This window comes from Penicillium chrysogenum (genome assembly GCF_028827035.1).
Source record: "Penicillium chrysogenum strain IBT 35668 chromosome Unknown utg000001l_segment0_segment0, whole genome shotgun sequence".
Taxonomy (NCBI): Eukaryota; Fungi; Ascomycota; class Eurotiomycetes; order Eurotiales; family Aspergillaceae; genus Penicillium; species Penicillium chrysogenum.
In genome coordinates, this window is record NW_026622749.1 from 556230 (window position 1) to 574487 (window position 18258).

An 18258-nucleotide genomic window follows, 5' to 3' on the forward strand; every position below is an offset into this window, starting at 1 on the left:
GGTCTTGGTGGAGAAGGATTCGGAGCAGAGGCTTACCGTTGCGTGTCACTGCTGGGATCGGGAGTTCGACGAAAGGTTAAATCACCTAGGAGATCCGAATCATTTGCGAGTGCTACAAGGAAAGTCGAGGGTCGGCTATGTGACTGAACGTGTCGACGAAACCGATATCGGACTTGCCAAGCTGACGATACTGTTGCGTTTAGCAATAGATTCCTAGATATCAAAACAGCAGCTGAAGCCCTCCACATATGTTTGCCTAAGAAAGATTGACTGTTGACATGTGGATACTTAGATATACCTCTCGTTACCGACAAATCGGCATTCTGTTTCGGTCACGGACATAAAGTTCAACAAAGCCGCTCACCTATCCCGTTCGGCTCTTAAGTTCCTGGTGAGACTATAGTATGTAGGCTCAGGGAAGCAGATGGGAGAGAGTTATATTAGGAAGAGAGGGAAGCGAGCTTCCCACAACTATCTACTGCCTAGCTAAGGGTGGAGACCTAGACCACATGTGGGGTCTCTAGGTACCACAACACACCCCCGTAGGGGCTCATCCCGAAGCAGAAACCATAGTTAGCACTATCAATTCCCCATTTCTGGCTGCTATAGTGAAAAACTACTTATTTTTGTCGGCTTTTCAATCGTTGTCTTCACCTTTTCTGTTACTCTTAAAAGCTTCTTTTTTAATATATATAAGCTTTAACACTTCTTCTCGCTGTGTATTATAGATCCTCGTATCTTCTCGAGTTATTCCCTTCCGAGCGGCTTTGTTAATATATCCGCTACATTTTCCGCGCTTACGATTAGTGTGAGGGAGATAATACTAGACCGGACTATATATTAAACGAAGTGATACCTCGTATCTAACCACTTTATTACTTTAGCGAAGTTGTCGGATAAACAGATCTGGTTCTTTTCGCGAAGTAATGTAGGGACCAGACGGAAACTGTAGAGCTATAGGAGTTTGGTATATCAGAAGTCAACTGAGAGAAGTGTATATTTAGTAACTCACTTGTGCCAACAAGTACTTCCAACTGTTTTTGTTCAAATGTCGTCAAGTCACCAGTCTCGTGTAAGCTGAGCTCTGATAGGCGCCACCACGTTTGACCATACCCGAAAACACACACCGATCCTCCCTTCGCGCCTATAGGCAATTTGAGCAGTATTCCTGGCCCGGGACAAGCACGCACGCAGCAAATTTTCCATCGTTCCGCTGGCAGCATTCACATGAGTCCGTAAGGGGAAGCCGTTGTCCCACGGCGTATGCAATCATAGCCTCAGCTGTATGGCGGGCTCTCCCAACTTGGGCGTTGAACTGTTCCCCGTCCACTATCTTCCGCTTGTTGTTCTTTCCGTTTTCCTGCAAGGTTGGCTCCCGAAGGAGCGGTATGGATCCCATGTGATATAACAGGCTTCCTGCGGTTTTTCTCTGATTTGTTGCCCTCGTGGTCTGGCAAGGCCAGAAGGGGAGAAAGAGAAGAAGGAAGAGATGGATTCTCTGATAGATGGAAGCTAGCTAATATAGCTAGCAAACAGTGAGGCCTGACACCTGGGAAACCAGGCATCAGCCTGGATGACATAACACCTCGCCCACGGGGCTATCAGGGCTCTGTTTGCCCAGTAGGCCGGCACCCTGTCGATTTCTCCGAAGCCTCCATATATTGGGTCCGGGTATACATTCTCTTTGATATCGTCACCCGGAGGAGAGGAGGTCTTCTCTCCTACAGCATAGCACTCGTTCGCTCGCGGTGCTTCTATGACTGTTGGGATATTAGCCTTATATTCATCTCGCACGGCCAAATCCTTCGGGTCCTATGGCCCTTACCTGTTTACCTTGTTCCCGGCACTTGTCAATGCTCTCAATTTCTGTTCGCTTTGTGGAGGGAGAAGTGAGAGGTGATTGTATATGTGGAGGTTATTAGGTGAAACTTGTCAATGCCTGCAATTGGCGTTGATTTTCCAAGGGAACAAGTGAGAGGTGTACGAGGTGGAAGTGAGTGCACCCTCGACTCTGATGTTTGTGAAATATAGGGAATCCAAAGAAATCTGGCCTCCAAACTTGCGAGTGGTAAAGTGAGGCAATATAAAGATCATCTGGTCCAACAAGAACTATATATAGCCTTGGTTTTGGGACCTTCTGGCGTAGCTCTTTCACCGTCCCGTCGAATATACCGTTCTTGATCCCTAAGACCCAACGAGGAATAAGCTTCCTAGAGCTCTTGATCATCGACTGGGCCAAGTAGTATCCATCCGTCTCTTTTCGAACATCGTCTTTCGCACATGACTTCCTCCACCAAAAAGATCTTCTTGGATTTCAATGCAAAACCATATTAGATGGTATTATTTTAATGGCACCATGGTTATATAGTCTTATATCATAATAACTCGGGTCTTGTACCAGAGTGATTCTCATATACCAATGTAGGGGTATTCTTCAAATCTAAAGTTCCATAGAGTCTTCGCCGAATCATCAAACCCATGTCCTTTGGAACTGGTAGCCCCAATATGCTGCAGTAAGGATGGGACCACCGCCCAGCGTGTCCATCCCTCGCGATCTGCGATCTTCTCCACCATCATGTCCACCAGCCAATCGGTCGTGAGGTCTGTCCGCTCAAGAAAGTCGGGTATAATAGAACGAGGAAACACAAGACCCTGCGAGCAGCATCCGTATCTGTTCATCTCATGGACGCCGGGAGAGATGGGCCACATTGTCTGTTTCCCCGCCATAAAGTGGAGCGCGATAGCGGCGGGGATGAAAACGCAGGACGTGGTCCAAATCGCGCTCGCTGGAAACGTCTTCAGCTCGCGCTTGAATACTCGTTTGGCCGCCACCATCATCCCTGTAAGCAATGCCCAAATCGCGAACGACCAAGTCAAATATCTCGGCCACTCCTCCGAATTCCAGCCAAGGAGGTCATCGACGTAAAAGAGTCGCAGGTAGATCCATCTCTCATTCGCTGTCCGTTGCTTGACGATATCGAGGGCGTGTAAGGCGGATGGGAGCCAGCCCTTCACCGCTAACGTATCGTCCTCGATCATCGCCACATACTGCGCGCCAGTATCGTAACAGTCCTGCATCAGATGCGTATAGTCGTAGATCGTCTTGTTTCGATACCAGCCATCGTCCTCCCATTTCTTGATACGCTCGAAGTCGGGATCGTCTTGCCGGTACGTCAGTACGCGGTCTGGCAATGTCTCAACCCACTTTTCTGAATAGATTGGATGTTGCGATGGCTCTGTGTTGCCGATGAGAAGGTCCAGGAAGATGCTATCCCTCTCCGTCTCGGTCAGGCCAGCCAGGAGAGATGCCACTGTCAAGCCCACATACTGCTCTCCCCTCCGACGGACAGTTGCTATTCCAACACAGATCGTAGGGACCCCGTTTTCCGGCCTTGTTGGTTGATCGATGGTAACGGCATCACGCAAAAATTCCTCCGCCTCTGTAATCCTCGTTGACGAATATCGCCGCTCGTAGGCCCGAAGGGGGTTGAAAAAATAGGATGTGGGATCTCGGTAGCTAGCGAAATGATAGTAGCCTAGGGAGAGAAGGTAGAGAAGGGAGAAGGTGTAAAATAAGAGGCCAGTGGTCGATCGAGAGATTCTGCCGAAGGGAAGAGGGCGCAAGAAATCAGCCATGTCGACTTCGACTCGTTCGAGCGAAAGGCATATGGGGGAGAGCCAATTGGTTCGGCCGGCGCGCAATGACAAGAGCGTGTGTCGGGTGGTCACAGGGCCCAGTGAGGAAGATAGCTTAGCGTGTCAAGCTCCCAGAAAGCAACTGGGTGGTAAATATTAGGAATGAGGTCCATCTGTAATCCATCGGAGCCCTGGAGAAGGTTAGGTTATAAAAGGGGAAGATTTGAGATGGCGATCCGGGGATCATGTGGGCTGGAAGATCAGGGTGGACCAATGAGGGGCGGTGGGGCTGGAAGATCCCGTTTAGCAACCGGACTAAAAATTAGGTAAGCAATTTCTCCTGCCCATCCAGGTGCCCAGGTGCCCAGGTGGAGCCCTGGACCCACACCTTTTTCCTAGTCCCCGCCAACTGGAACCCGTTTCTTATACCATCTTTCTATCACCGCCATTAATCTCATCTGATGAAATATCACCATGGCGAGCCCATCAACTTTGACATTAAAGCAGAACCGGCGAAAGCGACCATCATTCAGCCCAGTTATGACTAGGCATTCATCCCTCCCGCCTCGGGCCAGGTCCAAGTCCCCAATCGTGAAAACTGGGGAATCTGCAATCAACTCAGCGTATTGTATTGAAACATCCGCCCTCGACTTTAACGAGTTTTCACTGCTTGATCATGATGGATCGATACCATCTTTAGGGGATAGTTGTCATGACTTGCTCTTTGAATACCTACGAGAGCATTTCGGGGTGGAAGATATGTGGGTTATGCAGCTATTTATATTCCTTCGTTGCTCTGACCGACCGGATCCCAGTCAACGCCCTTTTACCATATCGGGCTGCTTAGCCTTCTGGCTAGGAATGGATGACCCGCTGCCCACTCTCATACCTGGTTCTTCTGGAGGGGAGACAGAAATAGACAAGTTCGTTCGTGTGGACCAAAATCTGGTTCAGGACTTGAAACTGTATAGGATGCCAAAGCCAGAAACGCTCCTTATGGTTCTCACGCAACATTTCCCGCAAGCGGCAGCTATCTCCTTCATATTCAACACCATTGTGGTTGAATTCGACGAGGTCGATGAGGATACGTGGAGAGAGAGAGTCGGGGCTCTACCGTGTTCCTTCGGGGATCTCGCGCTAGAATTAAGCTACTCAAATGGGTTGCTCGCTAATACCGAGTGGAAACAGCTCATAGCCCCTAAGCCAGCAGATTTGAAAACCTTTGTTTCAGACGACTCCGACTACATTTCTGCTACAGGGTGCTTTAATCCTGGAGCGATGATTTGTTCTGATCAAGAGGATGCTGCCTCCGCTGGGGTCTTGGTGGAGAAGGATTCGGAGCAGAGGCTTACCGTTGTGTGTCACTGCTGGGATCGGGAGTTCGACGAAAGCTTGAATCACCTAGGAGATCCGAATCATTTCCGAGTGCTACAAAGAAAGTCGAGGGTCGGCTATGTGACTGAACGTGTCGACGAAACCGATATAGGACTTGCCAAGCTGGACGATACTTTTGCGTTTAGCAATAGATTCTTAGATATCGAAACAGCAGCTAAAACCCTCATCCCATTCACCGGGGTTCGGACAGGAGACAAATTCTTTATTGACAGCTTCGTTACCGGCCGGCAGCGCCTTTTGTGTGCCGGAGTGCGGGTGCTGGGACGCAAGAGAGGCCAGGATTTCCTCCGTGATAGACAAGAGAACCCGCCCGACGGAAAATATATCACCATGTACCAAGGCATTTATGCGACCAACGACCCCGTGATTACGTCTGCTCCACAACTCCGTGCAGGTATCTGTGGCTCAGTCCTTGTACGGCTACAGCGTGCAGGGGAGGAATCGATTTGCCTGGAGGATGGAGAAGTATGTGGGGTTATGCATTTGGCCGGTTTGGCCATGAAGGACTCTACGAACGCTAACTTCTTTTGCTTCGCGGACCCGATGGACCCTTTGATTTCGAACGGATGGGCATGCGTTCCTGTCACAGAGAAGCGCCCCAATCCCTCTTCGTAGCTTTTATCGCTCTTGTGGACTCTTCCCGATCTTCAATCGATTCTACATCCTCAACACATCCTTATTAATAATGTGGCCCTAAAGAGATGGAGTGGCTGTTTGATTGTCCCATACATGGTGCTTCCCTACCGAGATGTTGCGGGTTTCACCGCCTCTCTTCAGTTATCCGCCATCGTTAGCTAGGTAGGAAATACCATCCTTTTTCCACTCTCCATAGCACGAGAGAAATGAAAAAAAGAGAAAGACAGCCCACGTAACCAACAAAATCAAACCACTTCTGAGATGAGACAGGGATAACGCTTCCCAAAAGCCATAAAGCCCTTGGCCCAGAGATTTAAAACTTCAGGAAAATAGAGGATGGTGTGTAATTGGTGATGTTCAGACCCTGTTTGTGACAGATTGGAGCCCAGGGGAAGGGGGGAATGAAACCGACCAATGGAAGGTTACGTGGAAGAGGACCGGTCCTATCATGAAATAGAACATCATCCTACCCGCGTACCTATCTGAACTTCTGGACATGGTCCTCATTGCACGTGTGAGGATGTCTCGGGAATGGTAATGGCTTTCACAGATTGTAAGATCTCTAACAACTTGGTGGTAACCCGTAACCCGTCTGAGTGCTTTGTCTTTCAATGAACAATATAACATTGGCAAGAGCCGCTCAAGACTGGGCTGCGAAACGGAAATCTCTCTAGCTACGATATTGCTTCGAATAAATAAATATTATCTCTTGCTCTTTAGTTGCCTTGGAGCTCCTTTCCTACGCTCAATCCCAACCCCTTTTTTGGGTGGTCTTTGTCCTCTCTCTCCTTGGGCTGACTGTTGACGAGGATGTGGACTCCTCGTGCTGCATGTAAGAAAGCTAAAAGTGATGCCAGCGATCTCAGCACGCTCGGCGACGAATTAGAAGAGCCTCCAAAAGTCATCATAACCGAATCAGTGCTCACGGCACTGCGACGCTGTACCTGCCACCTGATCACGATCCTGGTCACCATCGCAATCATAACCTTGAACCTGAAAGGCGTTTACTTGGGAGCAGATCTAATGTCGCCAGTGAGGTCTGAGACCATCAACCTCATGTTCCTCCAGTTGACTGCGAAAGCCCACGAGATCATGATTGTGAATAGTCTCGGCCTTATTGTTCTACACTTCGTCCGATCCGAGCTGCTTTTTGGGGACGGACTACCTCTCGGCCTGGTAGGGTCCGGCTTGAGCTTCAATAACTTCGAATACTTCTTTAAGAAAGAATTTTATGGCTCGTTGAAATACATCGGCGATCATGGCAATAAAGCTAGGAGGGTCATGTTTGTCACGATCGTCATTGTGGCTGGGCTCACGGCTGCACTGGCTGGGCCCGCAAGTGCGGTGCTCCTCGTGCCCGAATCCCAGGACTGGGCCGCTGGAGGCACTCGCTTTTATTTGAATGGCTCGGAGACCGACTTCTGGCCAGCCGACTTGTCGGGAAACTTGTCGGAGCTTCGGTCATTTTGCAGCGGCAACGACTCGACTCATCTGGGAATCTGTCCGGCAGGTGGGTTTCACTCTCTATGGAAGCATTGGGGAACTGTCAATTCCACCGACCTTCGTGCGCAAGATGTTCGCTCTTATGCGAAGGATCTCTCTGGCTCGAACTTCTACTGGCCGGTATCCAGCGCTTCGTCCCAAGTCCCTCCTCTCTACGCGCTAGGAAACAGCAAAAAGGGCGACAGTGATGCAACCACGCTCATTCAACCACATGCAGCTGCTGTGGTAATTTTGCAAAAACTCGCAACCGATTGGTGGAAGGCTTCGGTATCGCAACGAGGCATGTCCCCCGATCAAGTTGATGACCGGATTATTTCTGCCAATGCCAAGAGTGGGATTACAGTCGTCCGCTGTGAAAATCCGCAGGAGCTGTTGCACTCAGACAACACCGTGAACTTCCCGTCTATCGATGGTCGATTCCACTTCTCCCAAGGCTTACCACTTGCCGTACAAAGTCTCACCAATACTGCTGTCGATCACTTGCGATTCCAATGGGTTCATCTGCCGCCTCAATTTGGCGCAGCTAGTATTGGAGGAGTGTTTGAGACACCGTGGGAACCCAACGAGGCATCCAGAGTTGTGGTCAGCTGCACAGCTCAAGCTGGATGGGTCCCGTCGACGGTGTTCACCGACAAATACAACTTCTGGACCGGATGGTACCCGTGGAACATTCAATATGGCGATCGCACGCCTGCATGGTCCGCCACATCACAAGCCGCTAATAATGGTCGGATATCCCTTGGGGATGACTGGCTTAATCTCCTGACGCCTCCGGCAACCTATCTTGATGTGGGCTCCTGGCGACCATCCACGATTGAGAGTATCCTCCTCAATGCTGGCCTAGGCTCCTCCCCTAATGCAATTATCGCAGACTGGCTTGACAAGCGATCTGGGAGTCAAGACAAGGTTGCTCTCCTTGAAGCCATTATTTGCAGCGTGATTGTGGACGGTCTCAGCCGTACCGGAAGTTATCGAGCGTTCAATACTTCAGGAGCAAGCTCTCAGTGGCCGCTAGCAAATTACAACCCTTTGCCTGATTTCGAGGAACGAATCCTAGGAAACAAGCTTGCCTTGGAAATTCCCGCCGTCAACCCCGAGAATCTCACAACAATTGAGGCGAGCATGCAAATAAGCGGTTTCTCATTTAAAGGCTCCCTGGCAGCATATCTTGCCATGACAGTTCTCCTCACTCACCTCCTTATGGCTACTGTCCACGTTATATACGTCATTCGTAGCCACCGCACATCACGCAGCTGGGGCTCGGTTGCCGAACTCATCGCTCTCTCGCATACCTCCCAGCCAGCATTCGATGTCTTGGCCAACACCAGCGGCGGAATTGAGAGCCGCAAAACCTTCTTGCAGATGGCAAAAATTAGAGTGAGGAACACTCCCAACTTGCCAAACCATGCACGCCATGAACATGTTGAATTGTTATTTGAGAACTCGGCCTTCCCTAATCACCAACGGAATGCCTTTGAGCATGAGCTGGACGAGCTACACAATGAACTGTCGCATCATGCAGCATCGTGGCCTCTGAATATAGTCGAAATCCCAACATATACTGGTCTGGATCCTTGCAGTATGTCGACTTCTGTAGGGAGGCTTGCTGACGTCAAGGGCGCAACGGACATCGTTCGGCCCAGGCAACAATATGGGTGAAGCTTTATACGATGTGGAGAGGTAATGGTGTATTCTAAACATACTGGTTGAGAGAATCATTTATGGTTTGCCAACATATTTAAGAATCAATACAACGTCAACATATAAACGAACGGATTCGTGGCTATGCCATATGTCAACTAAAATACAGATACGGCAACCATCCCTTGTAACCTCATAAATGACAACCACTGTGTCCTCAAGCCTTTCCTCAAACATCATGGCTGAAGATATTCTCACAGAAGAAGGTCTTCCTCCTACAACACCAAGATGCCAATATCAAGGTGTAAAGAAATGTCTTGAATGTTTTGAATATGAGCTAGACCGTTATAATAGAGATGGCCAGCCCGCCGACTCCTCGTATATTATATTTGCTCATGTGGATGAGCGTCCCTTCCTTGAGTGTTTCGAGGACGGTTCTTGTCCAGGAAGTCGTCTTGTGCCTACAGGACGTGCAACTGCCGAAGGTTAGGAGGCAGATCGTAACAGGAATCCCATATTAATTTAATACAGACAGAAAGAACTACGACTAAATAATAATACTGAAGTAATCCAGCGCGACTGTGTTGGACGCAGAACGAAGGTGTTGGTAGTCGGTCTTCGGTCTCTTCACAAACTCGATCCTAGCGACCCGGCCACTCCGTCGAGAACGACGATTCCTACGTGCCAACAACCCAGTCAATATCTTCTTTCGCCTGGCTACCTTGCTGATTCGTCGCAGGTTTGTTTCCCTGGTGGCGGCCCCATCCCCAAAGGCGGTGTTGCTTGGGTTGGGCAACATTATCTATATAATCTTGTTAATATATACCAAGCGCAAGGAAGCGACAAAGTGGTATTGTACCATTCGCTGTACCAGCAATAGCCTCATTTACGTGAGACTCAGGCTGAGCAGACTGCGAATTTTGATTGAGCGGCTGTTGCTCGGGAGGCTTTGCTGCGCCAGGGGGTCAGGGGATTTGGCTCCCTCCGTTGAATCGGTTGAGCTTTGACGCTGGCGATGGTGGAATGCGTCAGATGCTCTGCGGAAGAAGTCTGACATGGTGAATGTAAGTGTTTCCGATAAGGTGGATATTGATGTTTCTGATAAAATCGATTCGAATGATCCCAGGATATTTGGTGATATTCATAGGTGAATAACAACCAAACAAGAATCTTTGCTCACGGAAGCTCTCTATATACTTGAGCTACAGCAATGTCCATGACATGACACGACCTTATTGGAAGAAAAAGGTCTCATGACCACTTTTATAGTTATGGTACGGATAAACCAAGTGTAGCTAGGATCGCCACCATGTCCATTACATGTTTAACGCCTTCAGACAAAGCAAGCTTGGCGTATCATATGTGGCGAGAATGATGTACGATCCAATACATATTAAAGTATATAAAAAAAAGGAAAAAGGAAAAAACAGAAGTTTAGTCTTCTATTGACAGGGAAGGCTCTATCTCATCAGAGCGTCAGAGAACTAGGGTTGACCAACTTGCCAGTCACGCAATGCAGTGGCATCTCCCAAGACGGATCTTTCAGGTTAGTCAAGGCCATTCTGAGATTATATTAATCAGACACATGAGATGCCTCTTAACCTTGGGAATGGAATAAGATAATAGTCAATAAAGAACGGGCCCGAGATCAGCCATGACGTAAAAGACTTTCTCGAGCTGTGAGGGGTTTTACTATTTGGAAGCCACGAGACACATAAATAACACATAAAATAAATAATCAAATTAGCAATGCTACTCATAATAGGACAGATAAGCAAAACGATAAGAGATCGTTGAAACCTCGCTATGCATGAAAAGCTGCGACTGTCAGGTCTCTGCAGGAGCCTTCTCTAGCTCGTGTGTTTCTCTTACGCCTTAGACTTAAGACGGCAAAAACAATTCCACAGGATCGCGATCAGACAAGACCTGTTTACCAGTCGTCCCTATTCCCGGCCAAGTTCGAAGTAACAGGAAGCAAGCGCGAGGTCCCCTCGTATCCAACCGTATGACGCCATTTCTGTAGAAGATGTTGCCCTACTGGCTCAAGTTATCCTCGTTACCTATTATGAAGCTATTAAGACACGTAATAATAAGATATGTTGACTAAAGAATTATCGTACCTATGTTGTTAAAGCTTTCATAATATGTTTAATCTTTCAACCTAGAATATGGGCGTGGGGTATGTTGCGGCACCATCCGCGGATGTAGTATACTACTCATCTGCATCTATAATGCGGTCGTTGAGCTTCAAGCCAATTACCAAGTGAGGGTTGTTGGAAGAGGAAAATTTCTCTTTCCTTCTTACTTCCTAGCGAAAACAAATTATTCCGAGATTTTTAATCTGCACGCCTTTATGTCAACACCACACAATAACACATCGGCCCCTGAGACATGCAATTCACATACCGGAATAATGTTTACTTTGCTAACTGTCATGTTTCCAAAATACTAGCTCAAAATTTTCCAATGAAACACGTCCTAGAGCGCATGTGGACTAGTGGCTGAAAATTCGGCCCTAGGGGCCGACGCCGTGTTCCAGGCGGCCCGAATCCCCTATATTTCATCAACCGCATCCTATCGACCCAATTTGATCAAAGGATTCTATACTCAATGATGAGAGCGTTCACTCTCAGGCGTTCGCTTGCTTATCTACTTCCCGCTCGCCCGTTTCTTTCTGTGCGCCCCAAGCCAGCCCCTGCTGCGTTCCAAAGCAGAGTAGGATTCCCCAATTTGGCTCTGCCTTCAACATCACGAAGCTTTCAGTCATCACCTACCCCCAGAGAGAAATGGATTTCATCAGAGGTCATACTCTTCGAGCTCAAAGATCGAAAAATAGAAAAATGGGGCTGGGTCTTCTACCGGACCACATACAAAGATGACGAAGCCTGGGATATCTTTAAGCAAAAGCTCAACATTTCAGTGCGCTCAATTGTCAACCTTGACCCCCGATCAGAACTCAATGAAGCCATTTTCGACAAACTCGAATTTGTCTTCATGGAAGACAAGGCAAAGTTTGATGGAGCTTCCAAGGAGGAGCTACGCGCCCACTTCCAAGAATGGGTAGCTAATAATTTCTCTGCTGAGAACCCAGGCGCTGATCAAAAGCTCCTATATGACAACGAACCAGTTTCAAGATATCGATTCTTCTTCGAAATTGACGAGGATGCATTACGCAGCTGTGGCTCCGGAGGTTCAGGCCATGCCAACTTCTTAGATGGCTTTTGGTCGTCGAGTGGAGGCCGCTCTGGTGATGTCAGCCGTGCCGCACAAAATGATCACGAACAGCTGCAGAATCAAGCGGACGCTGTTGAAGGCTGCTCGGATGTTGGGTGGATGAGAATGGACATGGCCTTTTTCATGGACACTCATTTCTACGCAGGCATGAGCGGATCGATAGATCTTACGTGGCCTTTCTTTTACGAGTGCCCTCCTGCCATTGTAGCAAACAGTAAGCTTATCCTGCTGATGCAAATTCAGAATTTGTCTCGTAGGAGGTGAGTCGTTCCGGGCGAGGATTGAGTGGGAGTATATAAGAAAATTTAAACCCAGTATATACACACATTAGACCTACGCCCAGCCAGAAGGAATATGCCCTAGATCACCTGCTCTAAGTCTTTATGCGTACGGCCCCAGGGCCATTCTACCACAGCTTCCCGGCACTAGGTTCTCTTTCCCAACACTCTAGAGGAGCGCAGACCTGTATAGAAGGAATATGTGATATGAATAAAAATTACATTGTTTTGGCACATACACCATACACGACTTATTATGGCACTGGTATCAACTTAGGAGTTAGTGAGTGAACGCTCTCTAATGGAACTAAAGGGTTCCTGGTCGCCTGAATTATTTCTCAATTGACTTTATATTTTCCTGCTATGTCCTGCTGTGTATGTATCTACAATCAATTCAAATTCAATGCATGCCAAACACTCTTCCTCCCATAAATCATCACCGTTTTAGTCCAATGACTGCGAGGTTACGCGGACTCTCACTGTAGTCAAATACTGGCTGAACCCAGCAGTCTTTGACCGAATCCTGTTCACGAAGGAATTGCCACCGATCCACAACAATAATCGCCTCGACAAGCTGAGCACTGAACGCCATTAAGCTCCACACAACGCTCATGTGTTTCCTCGCGTGGAGGTACTGAGTCTCGTAGCAGTGAATCTCCTCATCAGTCAGGGTAGCAATGTGCTCCTGCACCTGGGAAGCATATATCGGGTCTCGACTCATCTTGACGGTCGCAGCACGAACATATGCAGTAAAGGACTTGAAGGCGGATTTTGGCAATGAGCCAATATTAAAGGAGTTGCTTCTAGCTTCTGAGTGAGGTCCATCAGAGAAGACATCTTCCGGCACAGAGGGCTTAGGAAGAATATTTCGATCAACGAGGATACGTTGGAGTAGAGCACGGAAGAAGTGCCGGGTAAAGGACAGTTCACTGTCAATTAAGCCCCAATTGTATGGAGCTTGCACGGCCAGTGCCCGAGCTGTGATGTTAAGCTTCATGCCGGTCGTTGCCCCTGGGCTTCGGTAGTTCTCGTAGTATTTAGACATAGGGAACCCATGCGGATCGTATGATGTTCCAGTCTCTTTAAGCCGAGGGTGGAGGGATTGCAGAATAGGGAGGTCGTGTGTGTTTGGACCGAGGCGTTCTGTCAACAGATTGTAGCAACAGCCGATCATGGCGACAGCCACAATCGAGGGATTTAGAATCAGGGATCGTAATCCATGGTGAACAAGGTTCCCACAAGAGTGAAGGGAAACGACCATCAATCTAGCATCGCTTTCTTCTTTCCCTTTCCCGTCAGAAGCTCCAGCAGGGGATGGAGAGGTGATGTGGTCTATAATGGACTCCAAGTGGCCATCTTGAATTTCATGCTCAACATAGCTTAGAGTACCACGGCTATGGATCTCTTGCTTCGGAAGGATTTCTCGTAATGGGCCTGTAGTGGGGGATCCGAATAGCTCGCCAGGTTGAAGGCTAATCTCGCCTAGCACCTGAGAGAAAGGGGCATCTGGAAAAGGGGCATCTGAGACCCGCGAATCCTCTATCATTGGTTGTGAAATATCTGTCATTTCAGAAACAGTCACTTCTGGAGTTCCGTCGTAGCCATCGCATGAACTTTTGTCCTTGCGAGAATATTGAGCCTTCGGATTTTTCGCCAACTTGGCTCGAACATCCATGCCCTTGGCACCGCTGATGTACTGATGTTTGCGCTCAATTGCAATGATATGCTTGTAGTAAGGCGAGCTGGCCAGTGTTCGTCCAAGATAGTTCTGTCCAGATCCAAGATCCACAATATGAGTGACTGGCTCACCACGGCGCTTATCAACGGTGTCTGATAGAGATGCGACATATTGAGAAAAGCATTCAACCTCGTGTACTTTTTTCCGGTTCATATGCATAGCAACTTGTTTTGGTAATTCAATCCTCTTCGAAGATGAGATACACATTTCTCGTTGGAGCGTCAGTGAACGGATATTGAAAATGTACTCCAGGAGACTCTGGGGAGGGAATTCCCCCCCATTCCAAGTCCTGCTTTGATCTACGGAAGGCTCGCCGGCGCCTCGTAAATTCTCAATGTCCTCTCGTAGGAGTAGACGGATGATATCCTGAACATCGTGCTGTTCGAAGAAAGATATCCAATCTTTTGGTAGAATAGTTGTATACAGGTCAGGCTCCCGGGTCAGAAAGTCGACCATATGCACGCCACCGCACAAATTCATAAAGAGCACCGACGTAGTAGAGAAGCAGAGTAGGGCCTCTATGTAGGCATCAGGGTGCTCCCACGCCCCAGAGATGGGAAGGGGGCGTTTGAGAGTCATGCGAAATAGTGATAGTCGATTATCTCCCTAAAATCTCATATGGGAATTCTTCTTTGTAGAAGTCGTTTGTTATGGTGATATTTTTCATCGCGAGCCCTGCTGAGTCATCTTCGGATATGGCCCCGGGGATGCTCCAGGGCTGTTCCCGAGGTCCTCTTCAAAGCAGCATGGGTGAGATTGGGAAGGTGTTTTCGACTGCAGGGCTATCCCTTGGGCTATGTGTTTTCATTGTCTGTTTGGCGGCTTGTATTTTGGTAACTCTCCCTATCACTGCGTTCTTTCACCGTGAAAATCAAGCCGCCAGTAAAAAGGGGAAGATATTGCAAGGACTAGAAGGATACCGTTACACGTTTTAATTCTGTGGGGATATATATTATTTTCAGCTACGCCTAAATGACCTTCCAAGATATATAAATGCGCGTGTCGGAAGTTGTTTCAAGTTCCAATATATTGACGTAGGATGAAGTATGCTGTTATATGTGCAAGCTTCGACGAAAGAAATAGGAAAGTATAAATACAAAGTGAAGGAAAGTATGAAGATAAAGTAAAGGAAAACTAAATAAAGGACAGGTATTGCAATGAAATAATACAGTGCAAGAATTGAAAGGTCGCTTCAAGTGTCACTCACATTCGCGAACCCGCAACACAATCCCCACTACCCCACATAGCCTTGACCGCGGCACTCCAGGCAGTCGCCGGCTGCAGGACATTCTCCAGAGTGTAGAACAGACGGCAGTGAGCCGGCTCATAGACAAACTGAAGAGGCATGACGCTGTCCTTATCAAGCTTGCTATACCCGTCGCGGAAGTTAACCTGCAATGAGCCATACTGAAGCGGGCTTTCCTCAGCCGGGGAGAGCGCTTCCAGCTGCTGGAGCTCACTCTCCGAGAGCAATTCCTCCTCGGCGGCCATTTCAAGCACGGCAGTTGTAATCGTCATGAGAGTCTCTGCAGGCATGACTTGTGCACCTCGTGTGCCGCCCATCGCCTGCATAGGTCCGTACTGGGGACGACCACCGAAGGAGATGGTCTTCACACCTTCGTATTTCATCATCTCGGTAAAGATAGGGCAGGAGGAGCTACAGGCTCCATCTGTGATGATCAAGATGTCTTCCGGGGCGAAGGGGGGCGTCGTCCATTCGGGTTTGACGTCACCGAAGCCGTGGATTGGTTTCTCCTCGTTCGAGATCAGGTCCAGGTTCAGCGAGTTAGCCGCGGTCATCTTAGCACCGAGTACATTGTGAGGTCCATAGAACTCTTCAAGCGACTTAAAGGTGTAGTTCTGACTGGGGGTCTTCAAGCCGTAGAAGCCAACTCTGGCGAGCGATGCAAATGTGACATTGTGGGAACCTTCCGGGACCGAGTAGCCGACCTTCTCGATAAGCCTCAATGCTTCGTGTGCGCGGAAGCGCGTCGACCAGTACGGGGTCTTGTTGGGGAAGAAAAGTTTAAAGAGATCAAAAGCATAGATGACGTCGCCTCCAGGGTTGGAGCTTAGGTCGATGATCATCTTCTTCTTGCCCGCGTCGACAGCCTTCTGGATAAACTCAATGGCGAGGTCGGAAACAATCTTGTTACCCCCCCTCCACACCGCTAACACTGAAGGTAGGAACGGACAGCACGGCAGTGTCCTCCAGCCCGGGCTCGCTCAGTAGATAGCCGGAGATCAGGTTGTTGTCGTCGCGAATGGCGGCCTTGGGATAGCCTGTTGGAGCAGGTTTCGCAGTGCTCGATGGGGTCTGGGAGGCAGGAGTTGAAGAAGCCGGGGCGGATTTACTGGGCGTTGGGGTCGCTGTCGAAGGAGACGACGTGGTGGTGGTATCAGACGCAGGCAGGCAGTAACTCTCGTAAAGCGCCTCACCGTCCACAAACTGGAACTCGTCTTTCCTAACAATGGCATTCACTTCGGACTTTGACGTGGTTCCGTTGGCGTACGCTATGTTGTACACTGTAGATCCCGGCCACATTCCATTCGGACCGATGGAGAATGCTCCCGCCATCAGGTCACTGTTCGTATAGCGAGAGCGCGAGAGGAACACGTTGTTGTACCTGGCATCAGGATCCTGGAATAACTGTGACTCTGAAACTCCCTGCAGTTGAGAGACAACTTCTTTACCGTTAATGGTCACAATGGGTGAGACGGCGTTGGGGTTACTCTTGAGGACTTCGGCATCACCTGAGAAGGCAAGTCAGCTCCATTACCATATATAAGGCCAACAAACATACCAAAAGTGTAGATCTGAGGCAACTGGAGACCATCAGAGGAAACAGAGACCAAGGACTCATGGCCAACAAATGCAAAAGGCATATACGAGCATGGTATAAGGGACAGATGCCCATCCTTGGCAGAAATAAAGAGGTCGGAGAGAGCAGTGTCGAACTCAAACTGGTTGCCAAATTTGTTGTCGGCGGCCTGCTGCTGCAAATAGTCCAATCCACCCCATATATCAACTGGAGGAGACAGATACGAAGTCGGAGGGTCTATGACAGACAAAGATGGTTAAAATGTCTCTTCGACTCTTCTGATACCCATGTCATACGTACTGCTCAACACATCAGCGTTAGACTGCCACTGCATGTATTTCTTCACGTCCTCGACAAAGGCAGCTCCTCTTTTCGGGTCAAATGGCATGGACTGCAAGCATTCATAGGCTAATGCACCGGGGAACTTGGGTACTTCTAGTTCTAATCAGCATGTCTATTGAGATTGACCCTCTCAGTTGGTCACTCTTACTGCCAGCTTTAACATCTTGCACGTGCTGCTGGGAAATCTGGGCACAAGGGCCCTGTATCGAGCGAGTGCTAGGGGCCGCGTCCACAAAAGCGCTCCCCGCAGCCGCGAGAAGCAGAGAATATTTGGCGAACATTGCAACCCTTAGTTTGATTTTGATAATCAAAGCGTGCTTGAACTCGAGGAGGCCGCGAGTCTTTTGTACCCGAGTCTCAAATATTTTCATGTCGATGGTCATTCTACGGAGTACACTACGGGGCCACGTAAAGTAGTTTGGGGGCTGAAAGTTCATGTCGATGGTCATTCTACCCTATGAGGCCATGTAATGCACATCGTAGTTTGGGGGCTGAAATTTACACTGCCTCATTAGTAATTCGAATGTTGATTCTGTATATGTAATCCACAGTGGGCACCTGGGCTGTATTGATGGGGATCATCAAGCCGGTGGACCCTCGCGACACCAGCTGCCAGTCGGGATTCCGGGTGATGTTTTGGCGTTTATATTAACTGCTATGTTAAATTAGAGCTTTCGGAGGCTCAATATTCTATAGAAATTGCGATCGTCGCTTAGGAAAGCGCGGTGAGGCTCTGACATCCCGCAGCAGATCTCGCAGATGCACTCCGACGGGTGCCTGATATGATCATCACCAAGCCCTACCCGAATAGGCTTCTACCGATGTTGGGGGCCTTTCTCGTCGCAGGTATATGTTGTACCCCCTTAATGTCGTTCTTCAATTTTAAACGTAGTAAAGCCAACCCAATGCTGGATAATACATATTATGGATATAACCCCTTCCCTTCTTATAGTTACTTTTACACTCCATTTGAATACCGTTGAAGTATCATATGAGGGCAGTTATACACACATGTAAATGCACAAGACAGATT

At 48.6% G+C, this 18258-nt stretch overlaps 8 protein-coding genes across 8 annotated transcripts; 4 read left to right on the forward strand and 4 right to left on the reverse strand.

Annotated features, from left to right (window-relative positions):
- Positions 1-2409: 2409 nt before the first annotated feature.
- On the reverse strand, positions 2410-3636 carry N7489_000225 (uncharacterized protein; the record flags this gene model as incomplete). The annotated part of the gene is made up of 1 exon (XM_056705980.1): positions 2410-3636. One exon carries the CDS (start codon positions 3634-3636, stop codon positions 2410-2412), a length of 1227 nt encoding a protein of 408 aa, XP_056570282.1.
- A 474-nt stretch (positions 3637-4110) lies between these two features.
- Positions 4111-5646, forward strand: N7489_000226 (uncharacterized protein; the record flags this gene model as incomplete). The annotated part of the gene is made up of 1 exon (XM_056705981.1): positions 4111-5646. The coding sequence occupies one exon, from the start codon at positions 4111-4113 to the stop codon at positions 5644-5646; it is 1536 nt and encodes a 511-aa protein (XP_056570283.1).
- An 831-nt stretch (positions 5647-6477) lies between these two features.
- N7489_000227 (uncharacterized protein) lies at positions 6478-8829 on the forward strand (the record flags this gene model as incomplete). Its single annotated transcript, XM_056705982.1, has 1 exon — positions 6478-8829. One exon carries the CDS (start codon positions 6478-6480, stop codon positions 8827-8829), a length of 2352 nt encoding a protein of 783 aa, XP_056570284.1.
- Positions 8830-9049: 220 nt separating this feature from the next.
- On the forward strand, positions 9050-9301 carry N7489_000228 (uncharacterized protein; the record flags this gene model as incomplete). The annotated part of the gene is made up of 1 exon (XM_056705983.1): positions 9050-9301. The coding sequence occupies one exon, from the start codon at positions 9050-9052 to the stop codon at positions 9299-9301; it is 252 nt and encodes an 83-aa protein (XP_056570285.1).
- Positions 9302-9697: 396 nt separating this feature from the next.
- On the reverse strand, positions 9698-9868 carry N7489_000229 (uncharacterized protein; the record flags this gene model as incomplete). Its single annotated transcript, XM_056705984.1, has 1 exon — positions 9698-9868. The coding sequence occupies one exon, from the start codon at positions 9866-9868 to the stop codon at positions 9698-9700; it is 171 nt and encodes a 56-aa protein (XP_056570286.1).
- Positions 9869-11424: 1556 nt separating this feature from the next.
- Positions 11425-12309, forward strand: N7489_000230 (uncharacterized protein; the record flags this gene model as incomplete). The annotated part of the gene is made up of 1 exon (XM_056705985.1): positions 11425-12309. One exon carries the CDS (start codon positions 11425-11427, stop codon positions 12307-12309), a length of 885 nt encoding a protein of 294 aa, XP_056570287.1.
- A 450-nt stretch (positions 12310-12759) lies between these two features.
- On the reverse strand, positions 12760-14640 carry N7489_000231 (uncharacterized protein; the record flags this gene model as incomplete). Its single annotated transcript, XM_056705986.1, has 1 exon — positions 12760-14640. One exon carries the CDS (start codon positions 14638-14640, stop codon positions 12760-12762), a length of 1881 nt encoding a protein of 626 aa, XP_056570288.1.
- Positions 14641-15264: 624 nt separating this feature from the next.
- Positions 15265-17596, reverse strand: N7489_000232 (uncharacterized protein; the record flags this gene model as incomplete). Its single annotated transcript, XM_056705987.1, has 5 exons — positions 15265-16176; positions 16238-16815; positions 16866-17120; positions 17184-17318; positions 17374-17596. The coding sequence occupies 5 exons, from the start codon at positions 17594-17596 to the stop codon at positions 15265-15267; spliced, it is 2103 nt and encodes a 700-aa protein (XP_056570289.1).
- Positions 17597-18258: the final 662 nt, after the last annotated feature.